The sequence below is a fragment of the Plodia interpunctella genome, chromosome 3 (genome assembly GCF_027563975.2).
Source record: "Plodia interpunctella isolate USDA-ARS_2022_Savannah chromosome 3, ilPloInte3.2, whole genome shotgun sequence".
NCBI classification, from domain to species: Eukaryota; Metazoa; Arthropoda; class Insecta; order Lepidoptera; family Pyralidae; genus Plodia; species Plodia interpunctella.
The window spans coordinates 9,607,004-9,634,203 of NC_071296.1; the positions used below are offsets into that span (position 1 = coordinate 9,607,004).

General features: G+C 34.4%; 1 protein-coding gene and 2 non-coding genes across 12 annotated transcripts in view; 2 read left to right on the top strand and 1 right to left on the bottom strand.

The window, feature by feature from the left end:
• Window positions 1-27,200, bottom strand: part of RhoGAP19D (Rho GTPase activating protein at 19D) — a 345,466-nt gene that overhangs the window by 288,087 nt on the left and 30,179 nt on the right. For 5 of the 10 annotated variants that reach the window (XM_053769447.2, XM_053769452.2, XM_053769451.2 and 2 more), the window contains exons 1-2: window positions 18,865-19,073; window positions 16,386-16,635 (exon numbers count right to left, since the gene is read on the bottom strand). The exons of 1 other annotated variant lie outside the window; for it this stretch is intronic. In XM_053769447.2, the coding sequence (XP_053625422.1) occupies window positions 16,386-16,428 (43 nt within the window). In that variant the 5' untranslated portion in view covers window positions 16,429-16,635; window positions 18,865-19,073. Of the gene's footprint in view, window positions 1-16,385; window positions 16,636-18,864; window positions 19,075-27,200 lie in introns of those variants that run through there. 4 more of the 10 variants (XM_053769450.2, XM_053769449.2, XM_053769444.2 and 1 more) reach the window with 3 other exon arrangements.
• Window positions 23,959-24,029, top strand: TRNAE-CUC (transfer RNA glutamic acid (anticodon CUC)). The gene has a single exon. It is a non-coding gene; the product is annotated as a tRNA-Glu (tRNA).
• Window positions 25,853-25,924, top strand: TRNAE-CUC (transfer RNA glutamic acid (anticodon CUC)). Its single transcript has one exon. It is a non-coding gene; the product is annotated as a tRNA-Glu (tRNA).

Here is a 27,200-nt window from a genome sequence, read left to right on the forward strand (position 1 = left end):
CGAGTCTTGGGTATATGCTTACGATCCATATTCCAAGCAGCAGTCTGGGTCTTCCAAGATGAGCTAAAACTGATCAAAGTCACACGCTCACGGCAAAGGGTGGCAAAGGGTGGTCACGTCGCCACTATTGTACTAGAAGATCGCAAGGCGATTAACGCTGACTGGTATACCACTGTTTGTTTGCCACAAGTCATCACAGAATTTCGAAAAAACAACTCAAGACGTCGTATGATACTGCACCATGAGTATGCAAGTTCGCACACCGCCCGCCAAACAAAGATGTTTTTGAGCACCCAAAATGTCGAAATTTTAGATCACCCGCCTTACAGCCCTGACTTGAGCTCTAACGATTTTTTTACGTTCCTTAAAATTAAGCAAAGTCTTTGTGGTAAACATTTTAGCTTACCCGAAGAAGCTGTTGACGCATACAAATCGGCCATTTTGACTACCCTCAATTGGGAGTGGAATAAATGTTTTGAAAACTGGTTCGAACGCATGCAAAAGTGTATAAAATATCGCGGAGAGTTCTTTGAAAAACAATAAATGGTAATGATGTATTAGATTGTCTATCCTTTTTTCAAACGACACAACTTAAAAGGCAGCCCTCGTATGGTTGTTAAAACATCACTCAAAAATTATCACATACACATTACAATTAATTAAGTTTACATCATCAGATTAAGTAGGTACCACAACTACTTACTAGTGGAAGCGGATTTACACATATTAGACATATAATAAAGTTTTTATTTTAAGTTTTATTTTTATAATATAATTCGGTCTGCAAGAAAATGTGTATTTGTGTTCTTCTTGATAAAACATCACGGTGTCAGCATACTTATGTAAGACAACCGCAAAAAGCGAACACTTTATTTTTTATCTTAGTTTTTTTACTAGTACATTAATTAACTCGGTCGTAACTCGTTTGTTACCAAACAAAGCTTTGGTAATGGTAACGCTTTGTACAGCCAGCACAAAAAGACCTCCGTCATGGTCATCCGAAGTCATGTTTGCTTTGGTGTCGTCATTGTATAGCCGAACGAAATACGGACTGATTTTGTTTGAAAAAAATATAAATCAAGAAAAGAACATGTCGAGGCATCAATTACTCTTATTGGATCACTGGTGTGCATAGATTGCGATGTTTGTTATAAAAATATGATCTGAACTTCTTCTTCATAGTCGTATTTCTCATGGCTGAGGGTCGTGGTCGTTACATGGAATGAAATACACACAACAACTTTCTTGGCATTATAAATGGAGTGGTTTGCCATTGCCTTCTCCATTTCACACACAAGGTTATAATAATCAACCAGTGTGCAGGTTTCCTCACGATGTTTTCCTTTACCGAAAGCAAGTGGTGGTCGATTAAAACTACTATATGCACGTACTATATGGCACGAGTAGGATTTGAACCTGGCACCTTTCGATCCACAGGCGGGCGTCTTAACCATTACACCACCACCGCTTCAATATCTGAATCTAAAATAAGTTAAACTATTCATATGACATTATACTTTAACAACTATAACCAAAATTTTTAAAATAAGTTTTAGTATTTGTTGATTAGACATTGGCAAATTTACATGCTAAAGAATCGAAACAGCTCACATAAACTTTATTACACACTAGCTTAAAAATTAAAGAGCTTAACAAGAATATGTATGACATAATACAAACAGGACAGACCCTAATGAACAGAAAATTCTTATTTATCGGCACGCGACACACAGTTATCAAAACATTGACTTTATAAGTATTACATCCACTTGAATCGAGAGGTGATTGACCAGGGCAAATAAGGTACACGTTGAGTGCTAATTTTATCACCTGCATATCACCCAAGTATCTTTTGACTTGCAATATTTCAAACATAAATATTGATTTTCATACGTGCGTGTGTATGCATATACACACGCACGCATCATCAAGGCTTGTTAGTTAAGTCTAAAATGTATGTTAACTATTTATTTTAGTGTCCAACTCGTGTGTATCTCGTATGATTTATGTTAGTTCAGGCGATAATCGTCCGTCCGTCCAGCATCACGCATTTCTCTGGATAACAGATGTTTATAAGATAACGTATGCTAACACTGTGTGTTTTGAAGGTATGTGATTCTGTGCACCAATTCGAATAGCACCTAAGGATTTCATTCTGCTGAGTCTTTTTGATGCTATCTCGAAGAATAATTAAAATATGTCATGCTTAGTTCATTTAAATCAAAACTATTTGAAATCGTTTATTGACTTGAAACAGTTCAAATGGATATATGGTTAATAGCTTGTACACACATATGACAAAAAATATTGGCAGTGACGACTCATCGTAGCTATAATCAGCTGACCATTTATGTCCTTACACGCATAAACAACCTTTTTGCGGACATCTAAATAAGGCATGTATTATAATTAGTTTGAAATAGACTCAAAGATACAGTCCAAATTCCAAACGTGTGAATATATGGACTAACACTGCTTAATGAAACAGTGTTATGGCGAGTACCATTTTCGATATTTTATCCAATAAAAAAAAAGTAGCGAAAGATTTTATGTGTTTAAAAAAAATAAGTTGCGAATTATGCACTGTTTCTTTATGATGCCTGTGTGTTCAAATAATAATATCTATAATGTAAATATCTTTGCAAATAAAAACAAAAAACTTTTTTTTAAGTAGTAAAAGAGTTAAGTATTTTGATTACATTCTCGTCACAAAAAAATCCCAAAATAATGTCACAAGTAACTCGTTTTTCGAAACAAATGCATAGCTAAAAATAGCTAAAACACTATGTTACGTGGATTAATATCGAGTTGATCAATTGACGAATTTTACAAAACAATGAGCATACTGAAGGTAGCTTGTGTAACTGAAAGACAAATGAAAGAGAATTCACATATTAATCTGATATTAAAAATGTGAAAGTGTATTTATAAAACGGAGAATTGAATTGAGGTGATTTCTATTGTGGAGAGTGAAATAACGTTACTTGTTACCACAGGCAAAGCGAGCTTGTGACCTATGCAATGCATGTACCTTACTTATCTCTTAAGTGCTTCTTAACTCCTAAATTGACGAGTTTAAGTAATCCGGATTTAAACATTATTTTGAGTTTTGAGAAATTTCAGGATTTATTCTACAGACGTCTTTCTGCAATCTTTTACCATATTTTATACTAATTAGTCATTGGTTCATTAACTCTCATCAATCATTATATCAAGAATGAGAGTACAATCGAAATACACCTAATTAAAATGGGATTAAGGGCTTTGATTTTGAGGTCAACACAACGGCTTGAAATGACATGGCATTTTAAATTACTAGTTAAAATAATAAAATGTAATTAATCAAAGCAAACAGACACCAATATTCCCCGTAGCCATATTGGCCAACATTGACATAATGTCGAAAATCTGTAAAAAGGGATTCGATATTATTTGAATAAATACGGCACAAATGATCCATGTCTGTCCCACAAATTTTTTCATAGTTTTAGCCGATACTAACCGAGACACAAAAAGTTTAATTGTTGTCGCGTTTCGTACACGATTTCAATTATATATATATATATATATATATATATATATATATATATATATATATATATTATACATATATTATTTACAATTAAGAAACCGTGAATGTGATTAAAATAATTCAATTTTTCTTGACATGTCGACACTATATTAACATGGCTTCATAACACTGCTATTTCAAAACTTCTTGCGTCTATAGACGGAACAATACAACATGCGAAAAAAAAGACCCGCGGCCCTTTGTAGCCCTTTAAGGGCCCGTGGCACCTAAAACCCGACATTACGGGTCGGTCGTGGCCCCATTCTGCGCAAATGCACGAAGAACAATTTGTTAGTGCGTGTCATTTGTTTTTTTTTTATTTACCCAACTCGTGCGTGGCACAAGCCATTTATCAACGTTCCGAATTTGATGCGTCATGACCTCATAAAGGTCTTTGGAATGTTCGAAGTGCTTTTCGGTTTCTTCGCATGAAGTGGCTCTTTACCTGAAACAAAATAAATATTTGTTAGAAGTTTCATTTTATTCTCAATATGTTTGTTTGTAGTAAGAACATAATATTATATTAACCTTTTCCCCTGAAATGGACGAAAAGTAAATTGACCATGGAAAAATGATTCGAAATAAGAAAATCAAACTGTCGCTGACCGGTCGTCGGTCCTGCTGAGTCCATCTGGGTGGATCACGAGCACTGATTCTGTCTGGTGGCACACCTCCATACTAGACAACTTTAAAATAAAAATTACATAAAAAATTTAAATAAAGGACTTCGCAACACCCCCAATCTCACCCGATTGCCGCACAAGTACAGGCGTAACTTCAAGCATTCTTTTTTTCTTTTTTTTTGTGTTTTTTTAATTTTTTCCTTTATTTGGTGTTTTTTTAACCCTGTCAAAAGCTACATTGGGCCAATAGATGTAAAAATATTATCTCAAAATGGATAATCAAAACAGTTAAAAAAGAAGTTACATCTTAGCACCTCACTCGTTCATAATTTAAAAAAATTAACAATAACAAGAAAAGTGTCGATTACAATTCCCAAATAAGGCGATTGCTTAATCTGTCAATTAAAAAGAATGACATTGATGATGAAGATGACCGTACCTGTTGAAATAATACACAATTGAAATTCGTGAATCGTATAATGAAGTGTTAAATTATGTAATTCCATCTGTAATCACCAATTACGGACAGTTGCAAAAGTAATAAAGTTTTATGATCGAAGACTATGTGATAAGCATAAGATAAGTACTTGAAATGCACTTGTAACTGTTAAATCATTTATTAATTACTAGCTTAATAAGAAGATGATGTAAAGAAAATGTTGATAAAAAACAAAAAATATTATAAGGCTTTATTTTTTCTCTTTGTACTTACTCAAAAATCTGAGAAATTGATGTAGCAGTAAAAAAAGATTGTTCACACGATCATAACACAAATAGAATAATGTGTCGTAATTTGGAATGAATAACGAAAATAAAATGAGCAACAGACAGCCTTGTCGCTGTAAAAAGTCTAGAAAAGCTTTTATTATATTAAAAGAATAACCGATAACTAATCTAATCCTCTTAGAGGTGAGGAAAGATGCAAAAGCTATTTTAGAGCTAACCAGAAATTCAATAACAACACAATCAGAAAGTAAGTGTGTCTGTCTGTGCTTCAGAAGTATCTCATTACGTCTCTTGAAGAGAATCTTTCATAATAAAATATCACAATGTTTATTCACTTCACTGAACAAAGCTTTCAAGATTGTGGTAATAACGAGATCAAAAAATAGTGAGAGACGCAAATGACGCTGGGCCATGAATGATTATAATGCCACAGAGGCGGCATGAACTTTGCGTAATTTTTATGAGTAATTTTATTTACCGCAATGGAAAACCAGCAACGTATGCCGAATTCGCCAAGTTCGACGAACTAGTCCGCGATAGTGTGAAACCAGCTACGAATAAAAAACTCTAAACCGAAATCAAAATAAAACTAAAAGCAACATTTTAAGAGACTTTACATTTTAATTTTTTCATTTCCCTATACGAAATTTGAGAGATGAAAGAATTAATATGTATAACCTTAATTATACATTGTATGGTGACATTTATACACTTTAATTATTCTGTATTTTGTAATAACCACATTCTAGCGAAATTAATTAGGAATATTCAAAGACCATGTGAAGGTTGAGGGAGGCAGTGTAATTACAGGGGTACAGTGGCAAAAGATCCTAAGCCGAAAAGTAAGAAACGCGCGTGTGACACCCCTAGTGTTGCAGGCGTTGATAGATTGTGATGACCTCTTACCATCAGGTGGACCACATGTCAGTTTGAGCAGCAGGCACTTGGTAGTATAAAAAAACATCCTATACATAAATAAAATATCATCACGTCGCTGATCTTGCGAAGTAATTTGAATGAATTAATCAGAAACTACAACAATTAACCCCATTTGAAACAAATTGCGTGTTCGTAACGCAATGGAATTTCGTTACAGTAAACAAAGACGCAGATATTGGAGCAATATGAAGACTGACCAATACGAATCATTTTTATGGAAACTTTACTACATAATATACAATATGAAAAGTACAAGAGGCGAACTTAATGCGTAGAGCATTATATGTAAGTAGGAACAATACAATTGTTTATTGCACCAAAACTTACAAATACATTATACTTGTACTTGTATGATCTCACAATTCTCACACTTGTTTCAGTGTAAACAATTGAATTGAATGCAGTAACATGTGTCGAGGTTATCAACCTAAGAAATGTTGGTATTAAATTACTGCAGAGGAGTTGCAGTTTACAAGATATAGAACGTGATAACATGATATTAGACGTAGCATCAGCATGTCAACTGATCCTACGTTGCGAGTTTAGAGATAGAAGATATATATAGAACCTCTCTCTTGTATTTCTGTTCTAGTTTTTGCAACTTTACGGATGCTAAAGAATCTAATAAATAAGAAATATTTAGAACATGTGGTTGAAACTGTTACACTTAATCCAAACACATCTATTTATTGGAAAAACGATCTGTAGCAGCGATGGTTATCGCAAGAGTTACGAAACTGGCTACAACTTGAATACTGGCCATAGAGGAATTTAAAATAAGAATAAACGAAACAGCAAAATAACATGTAATACTGAGAATGACGGGAAAAACTGAAACCACAGACCAAAAATGATTCCTTTCATTGTACATGGACGCATTATTATTATTGTTTCGACAGAGATATTTACTTGCTCAATTTGCATATTATTACTGCATCCGCAAATCTCTATTAGGAAGTCACTGTAGTCATTGACTCGAAAAGAATTAAACATTATGGTTAAGACGCATAAAAGTTGCTGTTTTTTTTTCTTATCATGTGAATGACGAGTTTTTCTTGTAAATAGAGTTATAAAAACGATAAAGGTTTAAATGGAAGCTTGTTGTGGACAATGATGTGGAAGGGACAGGCGGATGAACTAAGCGACGGTCAATAACCTAACGATTTTAACAATGTATTACTGAATCCTTTGGTTACTTCAGTATTTGCAGTCCTCAAATACCAATACACATTAGGCCCACATGTTGGGTCAAGAACCACGCTCCATATCGATAATGATGAATACTGAAAATTTGTTAGACGATTATTTGTTTCTTCTTAACGTAACTTAAGTAACTTCGTAACGTAAAAAAAGATCTCGTTCCGTGGGAGTTTTAGGAAATCATTTCTTAGTACTGTGCTCCCCTTTCAATCAGTATCCACATCCATTTGAGCTTTCTAGTTTGAATTGTGCAGTGTCTGTCAGCGGCTCATACATTGAGGAACTTCCACTATCAACAACCTTCAAATTATATGATGGTTAAGATTGCCGGAAAGCGAACAGTGGGAGGACGCCAGACGTTTTGGCTCAAAAACATCGGAGATTGGATGGGAATCAAAACAGTCGAACAATTATTCTGGATATGATTAAATTTAAGGAGCTGACGGCCAACGTTTAGTTTACAACTGTACCACTTTTACAGTGGACTGATAGAAATGACTATTTTAATTCAACATTACTTATATTTAGACGCCAACTCAAGGGACATCGATAAAACACAGACGAAAATGTTGACGTTACATGGTGCGTCATTTTGCGTGTTAAGAAATGACGATACTAACAATGACTTACGATTTTCAGGCTCATTAGTCAGTGGTCCGAAGCACACAATACACACGAGGTGGTCGACAATACTATCTTATTAATTAGTTTTGTGAGATCTTTTTAGCCCCGATCGACGATAGTGCTAACAAAGAGCTATTGTGCAAGAGGTATTGAGGCACAAAATCCTGTTTCAAATTACCACTTGGCTTATTTGTATGTCTCGAGGCTTGTGTAGTTGAAAAAAGGGATAAATTTACTCCACATCCTCCCGTGGATGTCGTATGACGTATGAAGGGACCAAGAGATAAAAAGCTTAAACAGTTGACAGCTGGAAATAAAAAAATAGCTTTTCTTGAATACTGGATTGATAAATTTAAATGGGGATTTTCAATTTAGGTGAAGAAGCCCAATATTAGCAAATTGTCTTTTTCAAATTTAAAATATGGAAAACAGAGCAGGCCGCTTATTTTTTTTTATTGACACTGGCTCTTAATACTCTGATCTCCGAAATATATATTTTTTAATTAAGCCAAATTCAGTTCTATTTTTGGAATTTTGCGCCCGGGAGAGGGAAGTAATTTTTATGAGTCATTACCGATCTCATCTCCCACTTGCAATTAGTATCAAACACAGAGCTTAAAAACTGAAAAAGTATTTACGAAAGTTTACATCTCGTCTGAGCCATTTCAACAGGTCTTTGTACAACTCTTTCTACACCTCTGTGGTGGGTACATCGGTCCTTTTTACCACAGTTTATTTCCGAACATTTCCACACCTACATAACTAAACAAACGCCACTGTATATTTAAACAAATTTAACTGAACCGTAGATAAAACAGATTCTGCGAGTAATACCATACATAGTACAGATTAAAGAAAATCGGTAGGCAAAGTGTTAAAGCTTTAAAAGCCACAGATAAATTGTATGTAACTAGGCTAAAATTCTAATATTGATATTATTACATATTATATATTTTAATGAAATTTATTTACTACACTCATGGAATAGCATGCGTAACTGTTTTTTCCCGAAATTCCCACAGGAACGAAGACTACAAACAGAATGATGTCCATATATTTATCTGAAAATGTCACAGTAGTAAATAAACAACTGCTAGTGGATATTTAATATTTTTCTACTTGATTATATTTATTTAATAGATATTTTTATGGAATAGTGCGGCAAATGAGCAGGTAGGCACCAGTTTACCGCAAAAAATACGGTATAACCATATTAAAAACCGCTGCCTAAGAAGAGCACATATCCGGCTCATCACAGGACCGTTACCGGCCTTTCATGAAATCATAGATTGTGTACTTCTGTCTGATGACATATGTTATGTACCAATCTTCTTGGTGGCACGTAATCCATCTATCAATCAAGATTATACAAAACAGATAGCTATTAGTAAAACATTATGTTTCCCACTGTTGTACGTTGATCGCATAGATATTGTGTTAAAGTTAGTATTAAATTATAGAGTAGGGGTACAGAGGTGTTAGCATTTTCATTGGATTCAAAGTTACCTAAATGAAATTTATGATACAATTCATAAAAACGTACAAATAAAGTTGGTTTTTTTCTGCTTAATATGTCATAGAAAATGTTGTACTGCGCACCAATTTTCAAAAATATTGATAGGTGCATTGTCAACAGAACGGTTAGGTGATGTTCGAATTGGTGGGCCTCGTACAAAAAGACTGTGTAAAGATAACATACTTGCATACTTGATAAAAGACATACTTGCATACTCATCTAGTGCCTAATAATTTAGTATGGTTTTGCCCGAGCGAAGCCGGGTCGGGCCGCTAGCCGTCCCAGCATCTCTCGGATGAAACCATAATAACTTCTACACCTCTAACCTGAATCACTTTCTTCTTCTTCATAGTCGTGTATTCCTCATTGAGGGTCGTGGTCATTACGTGGAATGAAACACTCACAACAACTTTCTTGGCATTATTAATGGAGTGGTTTGCCATTTCCATTTCACACATAAGTTAATAATCAACCAGGGTGCAGGTTTCCTCTCGTTTGTGTTGTCTGTTTTCCTTCACCGGAAGCAAGTGGTGGTCGATGAAAACTACTATACATGAGTGAGATTGATATACAAACTATGTGGCATGAGTAGGATTCGAACCTGGGACCTTCCGATCCACAGGCGGACGTCTTAACCATTACACCACCACCGCTTCACTTGAACTAATAAAAAAACTGCATCAAAATACACTGCATAGTTTTAAAGATCTAAGCATACATAGAGACAGACAACAGCGTGAAGCAACTTTGTTTTATACTATGTAGTGATAATTGTATATCCCAAGATGTTATTTATGCGTCATATATGCCCCACTCGTTACATAAAATACACGTAATTTCTAAACTAAATAAAGCTCATACATCGTTTTACAGTTGCCGTAAAAGTAACGGTACTTTGACATATCGTTAACACGTTTATATGACTTATAGGGGCTATAAACTGCGATTACAAGACGGTCACAATGTGCAACCACATGTACATAAGACCTTTTTTCCGACCATCGATAAACATCGACGTTACAACATCGATAAACGATCGATAACTATACCGTTTAAACAGACGATGTTTATATCTGCCAGTTTCCTATGCATTTATACTATCTTCTTATTGTAACATTTACACGAAAATGTATTTCGTAAATGATAAGATATGGTTTCGAGAAGTCACATGGCTGTGTTGATTTTTTTAAGATAGATCCTTGTGTGGTGTGATGACTAAATCGATAACATAACGTTCGTCGAATAAAAGTGACGTAATTTATTATTGAAATAAAATTTTATTGCCAAGAGATATTGATAGAACGCGTTGCGTTTTTCTGCGCAGTCAATATTGACTGGTGCAACCAGTCTAATCCGAAATTTTGTATGATTTAGGAACAAACATCTTTACATACATACGATTTCATTTATTAATATTATTAGGATTTAGGATGTGTTTTGGAAATTTGTATTAAATTGTATCTAATTACTATGGAAAAGGAAGTGTCATGTTAAATCTAGACTCAAATTGTATAATACATAAGTAAATGCGAAATGTTTGACCTTCAATCTGATGTCAAGATGAAAGATAATATTGTTCTTTTCTTATTCTTACCTGTAACCTTCAATGCAATTAAATGTAACCATTAAATGTGGTATTCGAAATGTCATGACTGGATTTATTTATTTTATGAGCTGTAATTACTATTAAGTAATTTAAAACCATTTTTTTCTTTGTTTTCCCTCAAAACTTTTTAAACTCTCATACAATACCCTGGAGGCAATATTGAAAAATAATGTATATAATATTTTACCGCGGGGTTACGCAAAGGAACCTCTCTGTTAATTCACTTTTTAAACAAAAAGAACTTCTTGAAAGACCTATGTGTTGAAACTTTAGTAACTATAAAACCGGAAAAAACCGTGGAGAGACGTTTTCGGGATATAAAATATTTAATTCTCATAACATCCCTCAGTTTGCGTCGGGGGTTAAAAAATCACGTGACTCAAGCTCGTAAATCGTAACTTTCGAGAGCAATTGAATACACACAACACGATACGACAGATTCGTTTTTGGACGATCTGGATTTAGACCGTGTATACGAACACATAACTCACTTAAGCTATGGAGACCAAGTGACGTCAATTGGCACAGGCGTCGGTTACGTAAATCACTTTCGCTAAAAGGATAATACATTTCGGCGAGAAAGCCTTGTTTGTTTTTTTTTTTTTAATTCCAAAAACAAAAGAACAAGAAGATTATTTACAATAATTTAATCAAGCTTATATTGTTACCAAGGAGATCTTGTTGCATTAAAAAATATACAATATTTTTTCGTCGGGAGCCAAACCTGAATGCACCATCTGGTCATACTTATCATAATAATGCTTTGTCATGGGAACTGGAGGACTCTGTATGACAAGCGGAGGTATATACAATTAAACTTGCAAGATTTGATTGCAGACGAAACAGGATATGTCTTTGACTTAAATGAAATGAAAAATTAATGATACCAATGGCAAACCACAGGTGAAGATTTAGTAACACTTTTAATATGCTATAAAAAGTTAAAGCAATGCAACCTGACATTTATTTGACTTTTTGCAGGCACGGTTGATTTAAAACGTGTGAAAAATTCAATTTAATATGCGAGCGTGACGAATCCTTCACACTGCGATAACTTAAAGCAAGGACAATACAGAAAAAAAACTGCAAACAATATCTATTTGATATCTACATTCCTAGTTACTTAGTAAGTGTTCCTTCTGTCGCTCAACGTTCGGACGTGGCCCGAATCATCACATTCGTGACGACTCCAAAGCCTAGTGTTAAATTTTGTTTTCGACTACCTGCCTATGCTGATAGGCAGGTAGGTATTAGTACTAAAGTATTTTAAACTAAGCTTTGAGACAAACTATACATTATTATTATTGTCGATTAAATTATACATTACGAAAACTAAATTTTCTTTACACAGGTTATGTGTGTTATAATTTCAGTGCTTTTCGGCCCACTGCTAAGAATATCTTCGCGTACGCCCATCCTTCTCGGTCGTGTGCCTCTCTCGTCTATATCTCTCGCACAACTCATTGCGGGTCATCCGTCTCTTCTTTCACATGGCATACACGATTCAACCAATACTTAATAAAAAATTAATGAATTTATTTATCTACCTACTTTACTCAACCATCCACCAGCCCGACTTGCCCCAAACCTAATCGACTGAAATAAATCTCATCTCTGTATCCTCTATATTTTGTAACGATAGTTTCAAGATTATCTCGGTATAATCTGTAAGGTCATGCCATTTAATGGATGCAGTGTTTATAAGCAGTATTTTTTTGTACAGTGAGATTCAAAGATTCAAAGATTCAAACATTTATTTGCCAACTATGAGTCATAATTACAATACAGGTGTTATGTACAATTTTGTTCTTATCATAGCAACTCAGCGAGTATTGCAAATGTAGTCATTACAGTAGTATATTTTATATAAAACAATGTTAAAATAATTGATTAATAGATAAAAATTTATAAAAAAAAAAAATGATTTAATTAATTCATATTCAAATACATATATTAGACACTTAGATTATTTATGAATACATATTAAATACTTTAAATAACAATTTCAATTCCATTACATGTCAAGGTATTCCTTTACTGAGTAATAATTTTTTGATAGCAGAAAGGATTTTAAGGCATTTGAGAACTTTTTTAAATTATTTTCGTTTTTAATAAATGCCGGTAATTTATTATATATTCTGATGTAATTTAGATTTTGGAGGTTTATCAACTTTTATACTCCTTTTTGAATCGGCCCCCCAAATAACTCTATAGGGGGTAAAAGTTTGTATGAAAATCATGTCTGTCCCGCTTTCGCAGCGAAATTCACTCAGGCGAAGTCGCGGGTAAAGCTAGTTCTTTCTACGAGTACACGTTCACTCACTTCTTAGTTTGTTCGTCTCTCTTTCCAAAGTCTTAATTTTCCTCTAAAACTAACACCGTCATAATACTTATCCAGTATACACCACACAGCAGCAGCAGCAATATACAGCATACACCATCTCAACAGACTATTAAATAAATTGGAGCGTTTAAAAACATCAAATAGATCATTTCCTAGTATCCACATGAAAAGTAATAAGTAAAAAAGTGCAGTTTATTGGAAACGCGCCAAGTCTCACATAATTTTTCCTCAAAGATCTGATAAATCCATCCGTAAAATTGAGATGTACTGAATATACATGCTGGAGTAATAAATCAGGCTTTTAAAGACTTATAAATTTGTAATGTAAAGTAAATAAATTAATTCAGCATCATTTTATCCACTTCTTGCTAAATGATCTAAGACTTCTTGGTTGTCGTCATTACAACTTTAGACCTTTTTCTGTCGTACGTTTTGTGCCAATTTTAGATGCTTTCAGTAAAACTTAAAATGATGTATTAATAACTTGAAAAGTTTCATGACGGTTGTTCAATTCCGGCTCCATCATCAGTTCATTATGATGAACTGATGATGGAGCCTAGAGATATCAGTTCCTTGTTATTATTACATTACTACACAGTTCCACACAAATTTCATTTCAACCGTAAACACGCAATTTTCTCTCAAAGTTTAATTCAATTCTGGCTGATACGATAATGATAACAGCAACCCATAAATTGCCAATAATACAAGCTTTATGCACCACGTTAATTGCAATACAATGGTCCTCACGTGCACTCGACCTTGCGAGTTGATCACGACTGCACACCTGCATGCGATGGGGTACCAATGGTTCACGATCACGACTCGATTGGAAGAGTTTTGTCCCGTATACACACAAGGAAACCATCTCAAGCGAAACCATTTGTGACGTTCCACGAGTGTTCGTAAAAAACCATGTTCGTGCAGTAAAACGTTGAGGAGTTCCTCCGTCTGGAACTGTTCCTGGGTGCATCATTAGGTCATGATTATCATAATAATGCATTGTCGTTAAAACTAAAGGTGTGTACAAAATTTCAGCTCATTCGGGACATACATACATAGTTACAATAAAAAGTAAAATAAAAGCTTGTAAAAACACTGAAACATATAGTAGCAGTATTTGCTACATTGTAAAACCACTATAAGGAAGGAAACGATGCAAATTCCGCAATTAATTTAATTAGGTACAAATCAATTTGTGAGATTCGTTCAGTTAGGATATAAACGGCTTTAGTACGAATTACGTATAAGGATTTTTTTAAAGATTAATTAAAGAACAATAGAATTATAAAGTTTATATACCATTATTGAAATATAGTCAAATAAAAACTAAGATACCTGCATAAAATCAGAATAGTAAAAAAAACCTTCAGTTTTTTGATTGCAAACAAACATGATGCAATCAGATAAATTATTTGTTTGATCTACAAGGCGATATCGACATGCAATTATAAATCGTTAGCGCACTAAGCACTTTGCTATCACATACCATCAAAATTGCATGCCAAATTTGACATTGACCTATAAGGTCACATTATAAATAGTCTGTAATATCAATATGGAGTCAATTAAACGTTGCGAAACTATTGTATACAATCGTACGTTTGTTCCAATAGACTTGATTGAAGTGATATAAATGGACATTTCAATAGATGATGGAAAAACTTGTGCAATTTTTACTAATTTGACAGACAAAAGCATTCAGGTACTTCAAGTGTAGTTATTATAACAACAACGAGAATTTGATTTGGCGTTGAGCAATACTGACCTGCGCATCTTTAATACATTATTAATATAAATTATTATTAATATAAATAATTATTAATATAAATTATTATTAATATAAAAGTCCCCTATGTTACTTTCCACCCTTTTAATTATCCACACAAAAACTCACGTTAATTCATTACTTGGTTTTGATGTGAAACGAAGAAACACACATTTATAACATTAGAATGAATGAAATACTTTACGAATTGTATGTACTACACCGTACTTCGTCTTCTCCAGAAGCAATGTCGTAAAAAGGCTTATTATTCGCAGTGAACAGAAAAAGACTAAAATCATAATGATCAATCGTCTGGTTATTTTTTATTTTCTTCTCATTTGTATTTCTTTTTTATTAATAAACTAGACATCACGGTCATTCATATCCGTTAATAGTACCTACATTCAAATTTATGGCTGTATTTCGACAGCTGCCAAAGTCTTTTAAATTGTTATGTCGCTCGGGATAAGTTTCAATTGCTGATCATCAGTATCCAATGGAAAAAGTAGCGTCTGCTAAGCCCTTACATATTTCAAACTGGGGTCAACGCTCACATTACCAAAAGTTAATTTAGCGGCAAATCGAGACAAAAAACTAAACATCAATCAGGTGGCCCCGCCCGTGGCTACAATAACCCGTTGGGATAGTACCGCTCGCTCGTGGAAAAATTAGCCAGATAATTTTGCGAGCTAAAAAACTGGGGAGTAGATTGAAATAGATACCGCAAAGCACTAATTTTATAATTTAGGAAAGATTAATGTTCTTAGTGTATACATATAGGTAGTTAGCAAATCAAAGGTATCAATAAAAATGTTAGACGCGTATGAGTTTTCACTTTTTAGGTTAGACATCTAGCAACAGACAGAATAAATAAAACTAATAGGTCCTCGAATTGTCGCAGAGAGTAGTTACCCTCCTACCCTGTTTATTAGTTTATAGTTGGAAACCAAAACCATGGATCAACAGAAAGAAAAAAACACCCGGTACAAAACGAACAAACAAATCACACCATTAATATCAATGAAAAAACACATTAGCCATGCCATTCAAACGATAAGAATCATTCTCATGTATGTAGTGTTCACACGAAGTATTAATAATGACTTAGCAAAGCAGTGCAACACACATGACTAAATTACTATTCGTATTAATAACGATGCAAAGTTTAAAAACACACCACAGATTTTTCGTAGCATTTTAAATAACTTTTTAGGACTATAGAGACAGTTCCAAGTTCTAAAGATCTTTTTTTGTTAAATTATTTACTTTTAACACTAAGCAAGTTGTTACTAATACAAGGTGGTAATGGACTTGCATACGAGCAAAGTTATCCAGTGGTAATGCAGTAAAAATGTCAGAGATGGGTATATGCCCAATTTATGCTCAAAATTCCCTGCGTAAGCTCATCTCCGGCAAAGGATTGATGGGTTGCAATATTGTATTTACAATTCCTAAGACCGCTTCTCACCTGAGTAGATCCTGTACAGAGAATCCAGCAATCCTTGCATCATTTTGATTTATTGCACACACACTGCACTGAACTATCACAACAGGGACTTCATAACGATGTCTTCTCACTTCACTTTCAAACTATAGTTTCAATTTGATTGATCACAAATCAAAACTAGTTTGTGATCTTTATAGTGAATGATTTTAACTTGCATGCTGTAAAATGCTCTGTTTAAACGCTAGGGTTCTTTGTTGATTTATACTACGACCTGACAAGACATATTTGAAATACGTTTGTAAAATTGCAATTAATATATGTTTATTACATGACTAGGTCATCTAGCAAACCAGTGTATTTTATATAGGCATATAACAATACAATAAATAGAATATCGGAACTAAAATAAACGCTCTGCCAAGACGTTCAACGATCTAAGATATTTCAACGATCTAAGATATTAAAATATATCCCAAGAAAATTAGTTCCATACACTGAACAAAGACATCACCCATCAGATTGAACAGCGATCAATAAGATAGGGCGTAGCGCCAGCAAAAAAAAATAAGACAAAAATGTCTATAAGTTAGAGGTGAATGGCCGAGATGGACAGTGCGGTGGCTAAATTGAAGTAACGGCACTGATGAATGTTATCATCAATCAGATTTGCGTAACTATCTGTTAGCAATTACTTCTATACTTGAGTAGAGCTGCTGCACTCGTGAAGATGGAAGATATATTCGAAGATATCGTAGACTTTGTTTTGAATGTTACAGTACATTTTTAATCGGGTGGTTAACATGTATAGAATATAAAGATAAAGAAAACACTACTAGAGTGCGAATTTGGATGATATTTCTGGGTTGGTTATGTGCATTCTAAATAACATAGGAAGTACTCAAAATACTAAATGCCATGTCAACATGGAAATAAGATTATAACACGACTACGATGGAATCAATCAAGCCAAATAGACACGTTTTGAATACAAAATCTAATAGTGCGATTTCGGACAACACATAAAAACTTACATAATAAGAAGAGCAAAAAACTTTAAAAATACAAGAGTAAACGAAGGCATAAACTATATTTTGTTTGACTTTGCCCACGTTTTAAGCTTCAATTGAAACAACGTAGGAGTCGAGAATAGAAATTGGATGCATATTGTATTAACGATATATTTTTTTTCTTTAGAAGATCAAAACATTATATAACATTAAACTCAGCAAATTATTAATTTCCATTCGCTGTTGGCACAGATCCCTTAACATGTCATAAAAATTAACATTTAACTAGCATTTCCTAAACTCATTTGTCAACAGAAAGAAGTATCATTAAAAATCATCATTAATAGAGAAGAACAGTTCATTGTTTGAGATATTTCAGAATAGTATTTACTTATGCATATTCATGTGATCATTTCACAGTTCGCAGCTACGCTATTCATCAAGTTGGACAAAAGAAATCATTTTTAAAGTTCTTCATAATAATTTACTGTCATAGAAGCAATCAGGTGCGGCACGGTATATCAAATGCCTTGGTTTTTCTTACAATTAAAGAACTGACAGCAGTGAAGTTTATTTTGAATTGAATTCTTATTTCTAAATATAAAGTTTTCCAAATTTAAAGCAGACACATGTTTCAATCGACATTGTTGTGTGCGCCAAACAAGGAAAGGGATTGTTTGGAATTCCACGTCAATTAAACCCACGTGTTAAGGTAGGCCGCGGATGTTTATTTATACGTGGAATAACATTTGCCAATGCTCTTAACACTTCACCTATCTAAATAATGCTAATTCATATGTATGCTCCACTACGCAAATAATTCGGAAGATATATCAAGATCGCAATGTTCTGTAGCAAAAACTATTCAATACATGATTCGTGAATAGATTGAAAACAATTAATATTTAAACGAAGACACTAATGAGACGTCGACGAGGATACCCGTTAAAATTAGACACAAATGAAATCCGTGGCGAAACCGAAAACTCTCAAACAAAATTTAAGCCATTCAATCACGCAATTTCTAAGAAAATATTCTCAAACATAGAGCTCTCATTATAGTACTACTGACTGACTTCGATAGCATCCAATTTGAACCTTCTCTATGTCTGCGTTACTGACATACTTTGTCGTCTCGGTGTATTTGTAGACTTAGAATTATAGTCTTTTTATAAGGAACTAAAAGTCGGACAAAAATAACTTTAACAATGTATTCCTATTCAATTCCACTTGTAATAAACTAAAGATACCGTCATTGAGAGATCTTCAATGGAACTTGCAACAAGAGCAAAAAAATTGCGAGTGACCCAGACGTCTGTGCAAATGACGATTTATTCTTCAGTAAATTGGAAGTGACATGTCTGCTCTTAATAAGAGAGACGCCAGAGCAAAAATCTGAGTGACTTGTTAAATCGGACAAAGACACTGACAAAACAGGAAAGCCCACGCCAATCGAATATCTCAAAGATCTTTAACATGTTACTCTTACACACTTTAATACACTGCAAATTCCTGAACGTTCAGAACACATTTTCACCAAGATAGACCACAACACTCGCGTCGGATTAGTAGAGTTTGGTTCGCGATTTTGAAATTGTGCGTGCGATTTCTGGAAGTGCGGATGTGCGAGAGTCGGTTGGAACGAGAGCGGCGCACATTGCGGATCGCGCGCCCGCGCCGTCCGCGGTCTGCCGCACCGCCGCCGCCACTGGCGAACCGGGATTATTTATAAATTCATACAGACAGGGGTCGTAGAATTTTGCACGACGACGTTTTGGCACGCCAAAGCTAATGACTGCATCAGGTCGCGCCGGAAACAAATTCTTACTGTGTTTTATTGGGATGCGGCGGATTTGTACTGAAACCCTGCATTTTCTTATTATTTTAACATTGATAGAGAAACTATAAACCAGCTGATACAATTAAATTTGGCACAGGAAGAAGATGCCAAGAGTGGATTTTCCCAAATAGCCCCGAATGACAGAAAGTTTTCACTAAATACACTACTGAATCCAGCAACATGACTTTACATAATCCCCTTAGACTATTTGAAAGCTCAACCTCATTTCTCCACACGCCCATTGATAAGTTTTTTTTGTTTGGTTAATTATACATATATATATAAGTATATATATTTTCCTTTCATCAGCACTTGATCACAATCATAATATGTTTCAGTATACCTTTTGACCATGTACTCTATTGTGTACTTACATGTTATATTACTGATAAAAAATTATACATAAATTTATATTTAAAAAATGGTAAGCCCTTCTGGCATAATAGGGACCAACACTGTTTGAATGAGTTTCTTTCGGCATTTCTTCTCAGCAGTGGTCGTTCCGAAATGCTAGTAGTTTGTAGCTTTGGTAAACATCATTTAATTTAGAATATGACGTGAAAAAGTGCCTGTGAAGGCCTAATTTCTGAATAAATGATTTGATTTTGATTTTGATAATACGTTCAATTTTAATTCTCCTCAATTTTCATAAATCACAGATCTCAGTCATTGTGCTCACGCTCGAACATTCGTCTTCTAGAGTGATCGCGCTCTTGAATTCGCTAATGAGGATGGCGTTATTTATATGACCACGCCCACGGGTGCCGAACGTGTCATAATACCCGAGCGATTAGAGAGAACACCTGTCCAGGTGGGCGACATGGCCAGGGTCGAATGTTTCCACGGAATTGCGCAATCGGTCATCGAGCATTGGAGATCATCTTTCGCTTTGCTTGGCCACTGTCCTTCGATTCTTCTTCTTTGCGTGATGAGATGCGTGCCACACATTCATTCGTCTCGAACAGGTGTATATCGATACACATGTGGTCTCGACTGTGGATCCTAATAAGAGTTTTTGATGTTGGGTAAATCCATATTTTTGTACATGTTCTTGGAGTTCCAATGTACCGCAGTTTATTGAGAGTTAAGACTGCATTCCTAAGGAGTAGACGGCACTAAGCTGACCGTAGCACAGCCTTACCATAAAATGATTGCAATTAGAATATATAGATATACTACGTATTCTATATTAGTTTACAGCTGTATCAGGAATTGTCAACACTAGATCGATCGAAGGCAGTCTAAGGTCAGGGTTCTACTCCGCAGTCTAATGTTACAATCAGAGAATGTAAGTTAAATAATTTATGGAGAAATTACACCTTCACAGGCACTTTTTCACGTCATATTCAAAATTAGATAATATTTATCAAAGCTATAAACTACTAGCATGTCTGATACAATTCTTTAATCGGAAACCACAAGGTAAAACAAAAATATGCCCGGTAAATGTCTGACGATACTTCCAATGAATCACCAGTACTACAAAAGATTAGGAATTTGGCACACATTTCACTATTTCTTGACAAATGGCAGTTAAAATTAAAAGCGATGAGTCTTTTTGAAACTGACAACAAAATTCAGAAAAAATCTTATGTAAGAAGTGCAATGTTACCAACATTATCCTACTTGAATGTAAAATACAGTAGAAATCTTTATATGGATTTTCGTTGTTCCTCTTTCACAGATTTTGAAGTTTTTTTTTTGTTTTATAGTTTTAAAGACGTGTATTGTAGCCCTGCAGGAATCCTATATATTTAAATCCTGACCCTGAGTAAATAATACAATATGGACACTAAAATATCATATGGATCGGTAATTTTATAAGGGATATTATAGCAACTAATACATAGTGTTGTTATCCATATAGGTTGGTAATTTTACATTTACAATGGAAAATCATTATTATAAGCAAACTTATGTCATAAACATGAGCACATAATACACGGCATAATCTCTCGCTGTCATTATTTCGATTAATGTCTTCGATTAACTTGTATACAAAACGTTTTTGATTAATATTCTTTAAAATTTAATTAATTTTCTATTAGGTTAATTTAATTTCTGTACGTAGATTAATATCATATCCTCTCGCGATCACAGCTTCAAAACTTACGACTATTTTGTTATAATTAATTCGGGTGTTGTAACAGTTTGTTTATCTAGTGCTGTAAATATGTATGTGAGGGCGTTTATGTCTGTCTGTCACGGTTGAGCGACATTCTTCGACTGCTGTCAGGTGTTGCGGAATCGGGGACGTTGAAAAATTAAAACATTACTCAGAATAGCGATATAGTGGGAAGTTGAAGACGGCTTGTGCGAATTTGCATTTTTGCGAGTCGCAAGATTCTAATCGTGTTTGGATAATAGGCTTGGACAATTAGAGCTAAGGAGAGGAAGTTGTCAAATAAATATATATATATAGCTAAATATGGTGTGATCAAGTCCGTGTCAGACCACGGGCGATGTTATTTTCTTTATACCGTGGTATAAATGTTAGTATAGTACATATATAAGCTAATACTAAAAGCAAAAATTACGTAAAAATGAAATTTGTTATTTTTTCTATTGTCATACCTAAAAAAATCAATCAGGACTTTAACCATTTTTATATAATAAGCAACAATAGGAAAATGCCGCTGCTACGAAGTTTGTAGCGCACGCGACGCTTTGAGTTTTTGATTTGAATAGGTTGACAATAGGTTGTCATAGTGGTGACATCATCATACAAGTAAATCTGTATGAAGAAAGATATTTATTCTGCCACAGGCATTATATAGTATAATCATATATAATCAAGATGTTAAACTGAACAGTTGGGTTTTGCCACAGATGTCTTCCATGACGCCGTTTCATTGTGAGTTTTATGGCTGCGTAGTCATAAAGCATTGTCTGAAATCTCTCGGCATATGACGCAATACGTTACGTTTCAGTATTTTGGTAAACTCAAGGACCCGTGACCGTTTTGTGGGACCGAAATATCCTAGTAGCAGTGTTTTACGGCGTCACTTTCCAAGTTATTATCGTGGAGATCGGAAAAAGGGAAATCTTTTTCATCTTCAAATGTTCACGGCACAGATTCCGGCTCTGTGGCTGCAAAACCAGGGTTTGGTGTTAATAATAAACCTTAAAATTTTGAAGATTCTGTCGTTTAAGACCGGCCACCTGTTTTTAGTGCAACTGTTGAATTTCTAAGCAAATAATTTACCGGTATTTTATCTATTCTGGCATCATAAGTAGCTTGATTTAGAAGACAAACACTATAAAAATGACAAATACGCTACTACGGTAGACTATATTTTAGTTTTGTTTATATAGTTAGTATGCATAGTAATGTAAACAGAACATCCGTTATTTGGTGCACAGAATACACAGTCAAAACAAAACTTCCCAAAACTCATACGAGGCTATGTCGTCTCTTTCGCTCACCTTGTGATAAAGGAGGACAGGGAAAGGCAATTCGCGTAATGAGTTCGGTTAGAAATATTGGGCTTCTGTCAAATATTTTACGTACAATATTATTGTGAATTCCACAATGATCTTGCACGACCGTACGTAAAAGCGGATTCTTGGGATTTTTATTTTAGTGTTAGTAATTTGCGGTTTTGTATGTTATTGCTGTCGTTGAAACTGGATATTTACTGGCATTATATTCTTCAAAAAATCCTTAATACCTACTGATTGAGAACAATACAACAATGTTAGCACCTACCTACTGATAGAGTACATTACAATACAACAATACTTTATCGCATACACAAATAAGTTACATAAGTACAAAATAGATCACACAAAGCTTAAAATAATAATGATACAAATCAATCAAACCCGGAAAAAGACGCCTTATGTACGCCTTATGTGCACATAAGGCGTCTTTTTCCGGGTCGTTTCAGTTTCATGACATATACAATTTGAATGACGGTGCACTCAGTATCAGCTACCTGCGAGGGAACTCCCTAACGATTTATTGTAAGGCGCTGAGTAGTCACGTGCTGAATTTAACAAGATCTATTTGACGGCAATGTAAGCTTGTGGAAAAAATGCAAAAATAGCAACACAGTAAAAAAAATTGTTCTGTATTCTTCTTATTTTATGTTTTCGACAACTAAAACAGCGGACGTACACTATTTACCCTCGTTGACAATTGAGCGCATGCGTGATGTCCATTTCCTATGATGTCATTTCAATTGTGGTCCATATTTCCGACTGGAATTGAAATTTGGGTCGGTACAATAAATTCTACAACACTTTAAATACAATACGATATTTCGTAAACCTTTACGACTGGTATTGTACATAAAGATGTTGGATGGCTCACTAATAATTTTAATTAGCTACTTGTTTGTTTGTGAACTCTTTATTGTATAACGAAAACACATATACAAATAAAGGCAGTGACAAAAGGAGACGCGTACAAAAACGTATTTATCCCAGGGGATTCCTTCCAGTCAGCCAAGTCCTACTTAATCTTACTAATATTAAAAATGCGAAAGTTTGTGAGGATGTGTGTGTATGTTTATTACTCTTTCAGGCAAAATCTAAAATCAAAATCAAACGAGGTACACGGGGAGAATATAATCTGGAATAACACATATAGGGTACTTTTTATCGCGAAATTCCCACAGAGCATTTCATAAATTTATCTTGATGAAATAATTAAATTATAAGATAATTACAACACAAAACTTATTATTTAAACTTAATATATATATACAAACAAAACTTATAGTTTCGCCTACATTGCTATATATCCGATATGGTCTAGTGACAGAATACCTGGCTCTCACCCAGGAGGCTCGGGTTCGATTCCCGGTATCGGAAGATTTTTTTCCTGTAATGAATTGTTTTATTACTTTTTTCCGGAGTGGACCGTTTTCTAACATAGAGACATGTTTTTATATTAAAAAAACCGTCCCGATCGATCTATGTAGGTTAGAATATGTTAATACTTGTAATGTGAACATTATCTTTATCGAGACTTTATAAAAGGGGCTCATTTAATTAACATTATTTATTTAATTTAATGGCGCAGCCCACCCAACACCCATACATTGCAGACATTATTATCAGGTGGTGACGAAGAAGATAAACAACTCCCTTTCTCAACTTCGTGTGTTCTCTGTTGCATTATATATAAGTCTGTGAAGCCAGGGGTTGCCGTAAAAAGAAACATACAATTTTGAAGACTGGGCCGGTCTTTTACAACTGGCCGCCTGCCTGAAATCAACCCTCCTTGGGAATGCTAACGTTGCCTGTCAGCTGCCTAGGCTACGTGTCCCTTAGTCGCTTTGTACGACATCCAGGGGAGGATATGGTGTACTATGTACTATTCTAGGGCGGAAGCACACACCACCTTTAGGATACAACAATTGTTGGAAGTGTAAACGGTATTTGCCCTAATATGTTGTATCTTACACTAAGTTTAGCTCAAATGAGTCATAAACATACAATGCATCAATTCATCCAAGCCGCATCGTAGTTTGCAACAGAGTTATTTTACGCTGATTGTGTCATCTCCTGTAATGTCTATTGTTCGAGTAATATGGTACATTGCCTCTCTGACTATGTCACAGTAGTTTATGCTTGTTTTCGTCTGCGGTAATTAAAAAATCACAGACAAACTAACTACGTAATGTACGTTGATTTGATAGCGTGTAGCCGACATGAACTACTAAAAATTACTCATCACATCGCACCTTGTCGCGCGTTAAAAAAGCGCTCGAGATTGTATGTAAGTACAGAGTCATGGTTCCATTTTCAACACCACTCTTTACCTGAAACAAGAGCAAACATTCTGATAAGCCACAGATACGTTATCTAACACTTGGAGCTACAACGTCACCTGACCGGTCCGCAACTGGGACATTGATACCGTTAATCAATTGAAAGATTTTGTTTTAAGGCGAGGGTTTCACAGTTTCACAGGCTGGATTTCGTTTTAAGCCATACATTTGTAGCCTTTTTTTTTTTTTTCAAAAAATAACACATTGTCTCGTCATATTTTTGGAGTTTAATCTTTCGACCTTATTCTAATAAATTACTTAAATATTTACTTTTTTATTTTACTAATATTATAATAGCGAAAGTGTGTGGGGATGTGTGTATGTCTATTTATCCCAAAATTCTCACGGGAGCGAAGCCCCGAGGCGAGACTAGTATATAATAATAATAACATGTATAATTTTTATGCTGAATGCGAACTGGCACGCGAACTGTAGTGGCCTGAAAATTTTCAACTCTATATGACACTAGCGGCCCGTCCCGGCTTCGTTCGGGTAAAACATAATAAATTATTCTCCTAAACCTCAGGAATCACTCTATCTATTGGTGAAAACCACATGAAAAACCGTGTAGTAGTTTTTGAGTTTATAGCGAACAGACAGACTCTGTAGAGGACTTTGTTTTATAATATGTAAGAATAAGGATGTGGAAATGGGTAAAATTTGCAAGTGTATGTGTATGTACAGACAGACGCGACAGGGGAAACTAAATGAATACTTGTAAAATTGTTACGTCTACAGCTAGAAATAGTTACGTTATTCTAAAAATAATATGTTATTGTTAGCTCATTCTTTGTCTGCTCTTTAATTACATTTATTACGTTAGAAATAGATATTGGATGTTTATTTCGGCAGCACCCAATATCCGATATGGTCTAGTGGCTAGGATACCTGGCTCTCACCCAGGAGGCTCGGGTTCGATTCCCGGTATCGGAATAGCTTATTTTATTTTTTTTCATAGCAAGTCTTTATTTTAAAATTAAATTATTATGCATTCATGCGTTTTTTTTATTTACATAACACTTAACTACTCACTCTTGTAAATTTATTTGCCATTTATTTTTTAATGAAAATAATAAGAAACTCACACCATAAAGTAATCGATGTAATTAAAGCTTGTAAAGTGAACAAATTATGAGCTTATTGGGGTCAGTTTTCATTCGCCATTTTTATTTATAGTGAACTTTAAGAGTATTTTATTTAATTACTATTCATTACCGTTACATTATTGGATTTCAATTCAATTAAGTATTATATCATAAGTATATTGTAAGATTGTGGAACAACGTCTAAACCAAACCAAGTTTAATTAAAAAACATAGGTACATCAAAAGGATGCGAAAAGATTTCTTGAGGGCCATTAACGGTAACCACTTTCCCCCTGGTAAGCTATCGATGAATTTCTACATGACTAATAAAATCCATAATAAGTTTGTAATAACAATCGATACTAAAAATCCGATCTTGACATTGAAAAATAACTTGAAATAATTATTTTTTAAGAGCTATATAACACACGAAAACAATATTTTTATATAGATACGATCAGGAAGTCTTCAGTTCGAATATAAAGTGCTACAAAATGGTGTTTTATTAGATTACGAGACAAATTAACGACTAATTTCGATTTATATCAGTCGTAAAGTTATTTATATTCTGTACGGGACTCATAATACTTTATTTTGAACGTGATCTGACGCCGATAAGATTTTAGGGTACCCCAGTGAATATAACCTTTATGAACAATAGATATAATTTAGAACATTATAATAATATGGGGCCGTCCAAATCAAGAGGGACCTTATGGCGACTGGCAAGTGCCAGTCTTTATTGCCGTTGTTCGAATACAAAACAACAGCAATAATTCCACCGCTTCAAATTATTACACATCGCCATTCTTAGCACTAGGCACACTGTATATAATTTGGTATAATACATACGGGTCGGGTATTAGCAAAAACAGAAATGGAATGGCAGGCTGAATAATAAAAGTTACTTCAATATCGCTTCAATAGTAGGTATATGTGTAGTATATTTACTATTATGATAATTCTACTTCCACGGAACCACCAGGACAAGAATGAAACTGTTTTGACTTGACCTGTTTTTTAATGTCCTCTCACTCTGATTATTGTGAAGGCTTCGACGTAAAACGTTTGGTAATAGTTTTAATAATAGGGTTTTGTTATGGTTTGACCTTTGGAATAGTAAA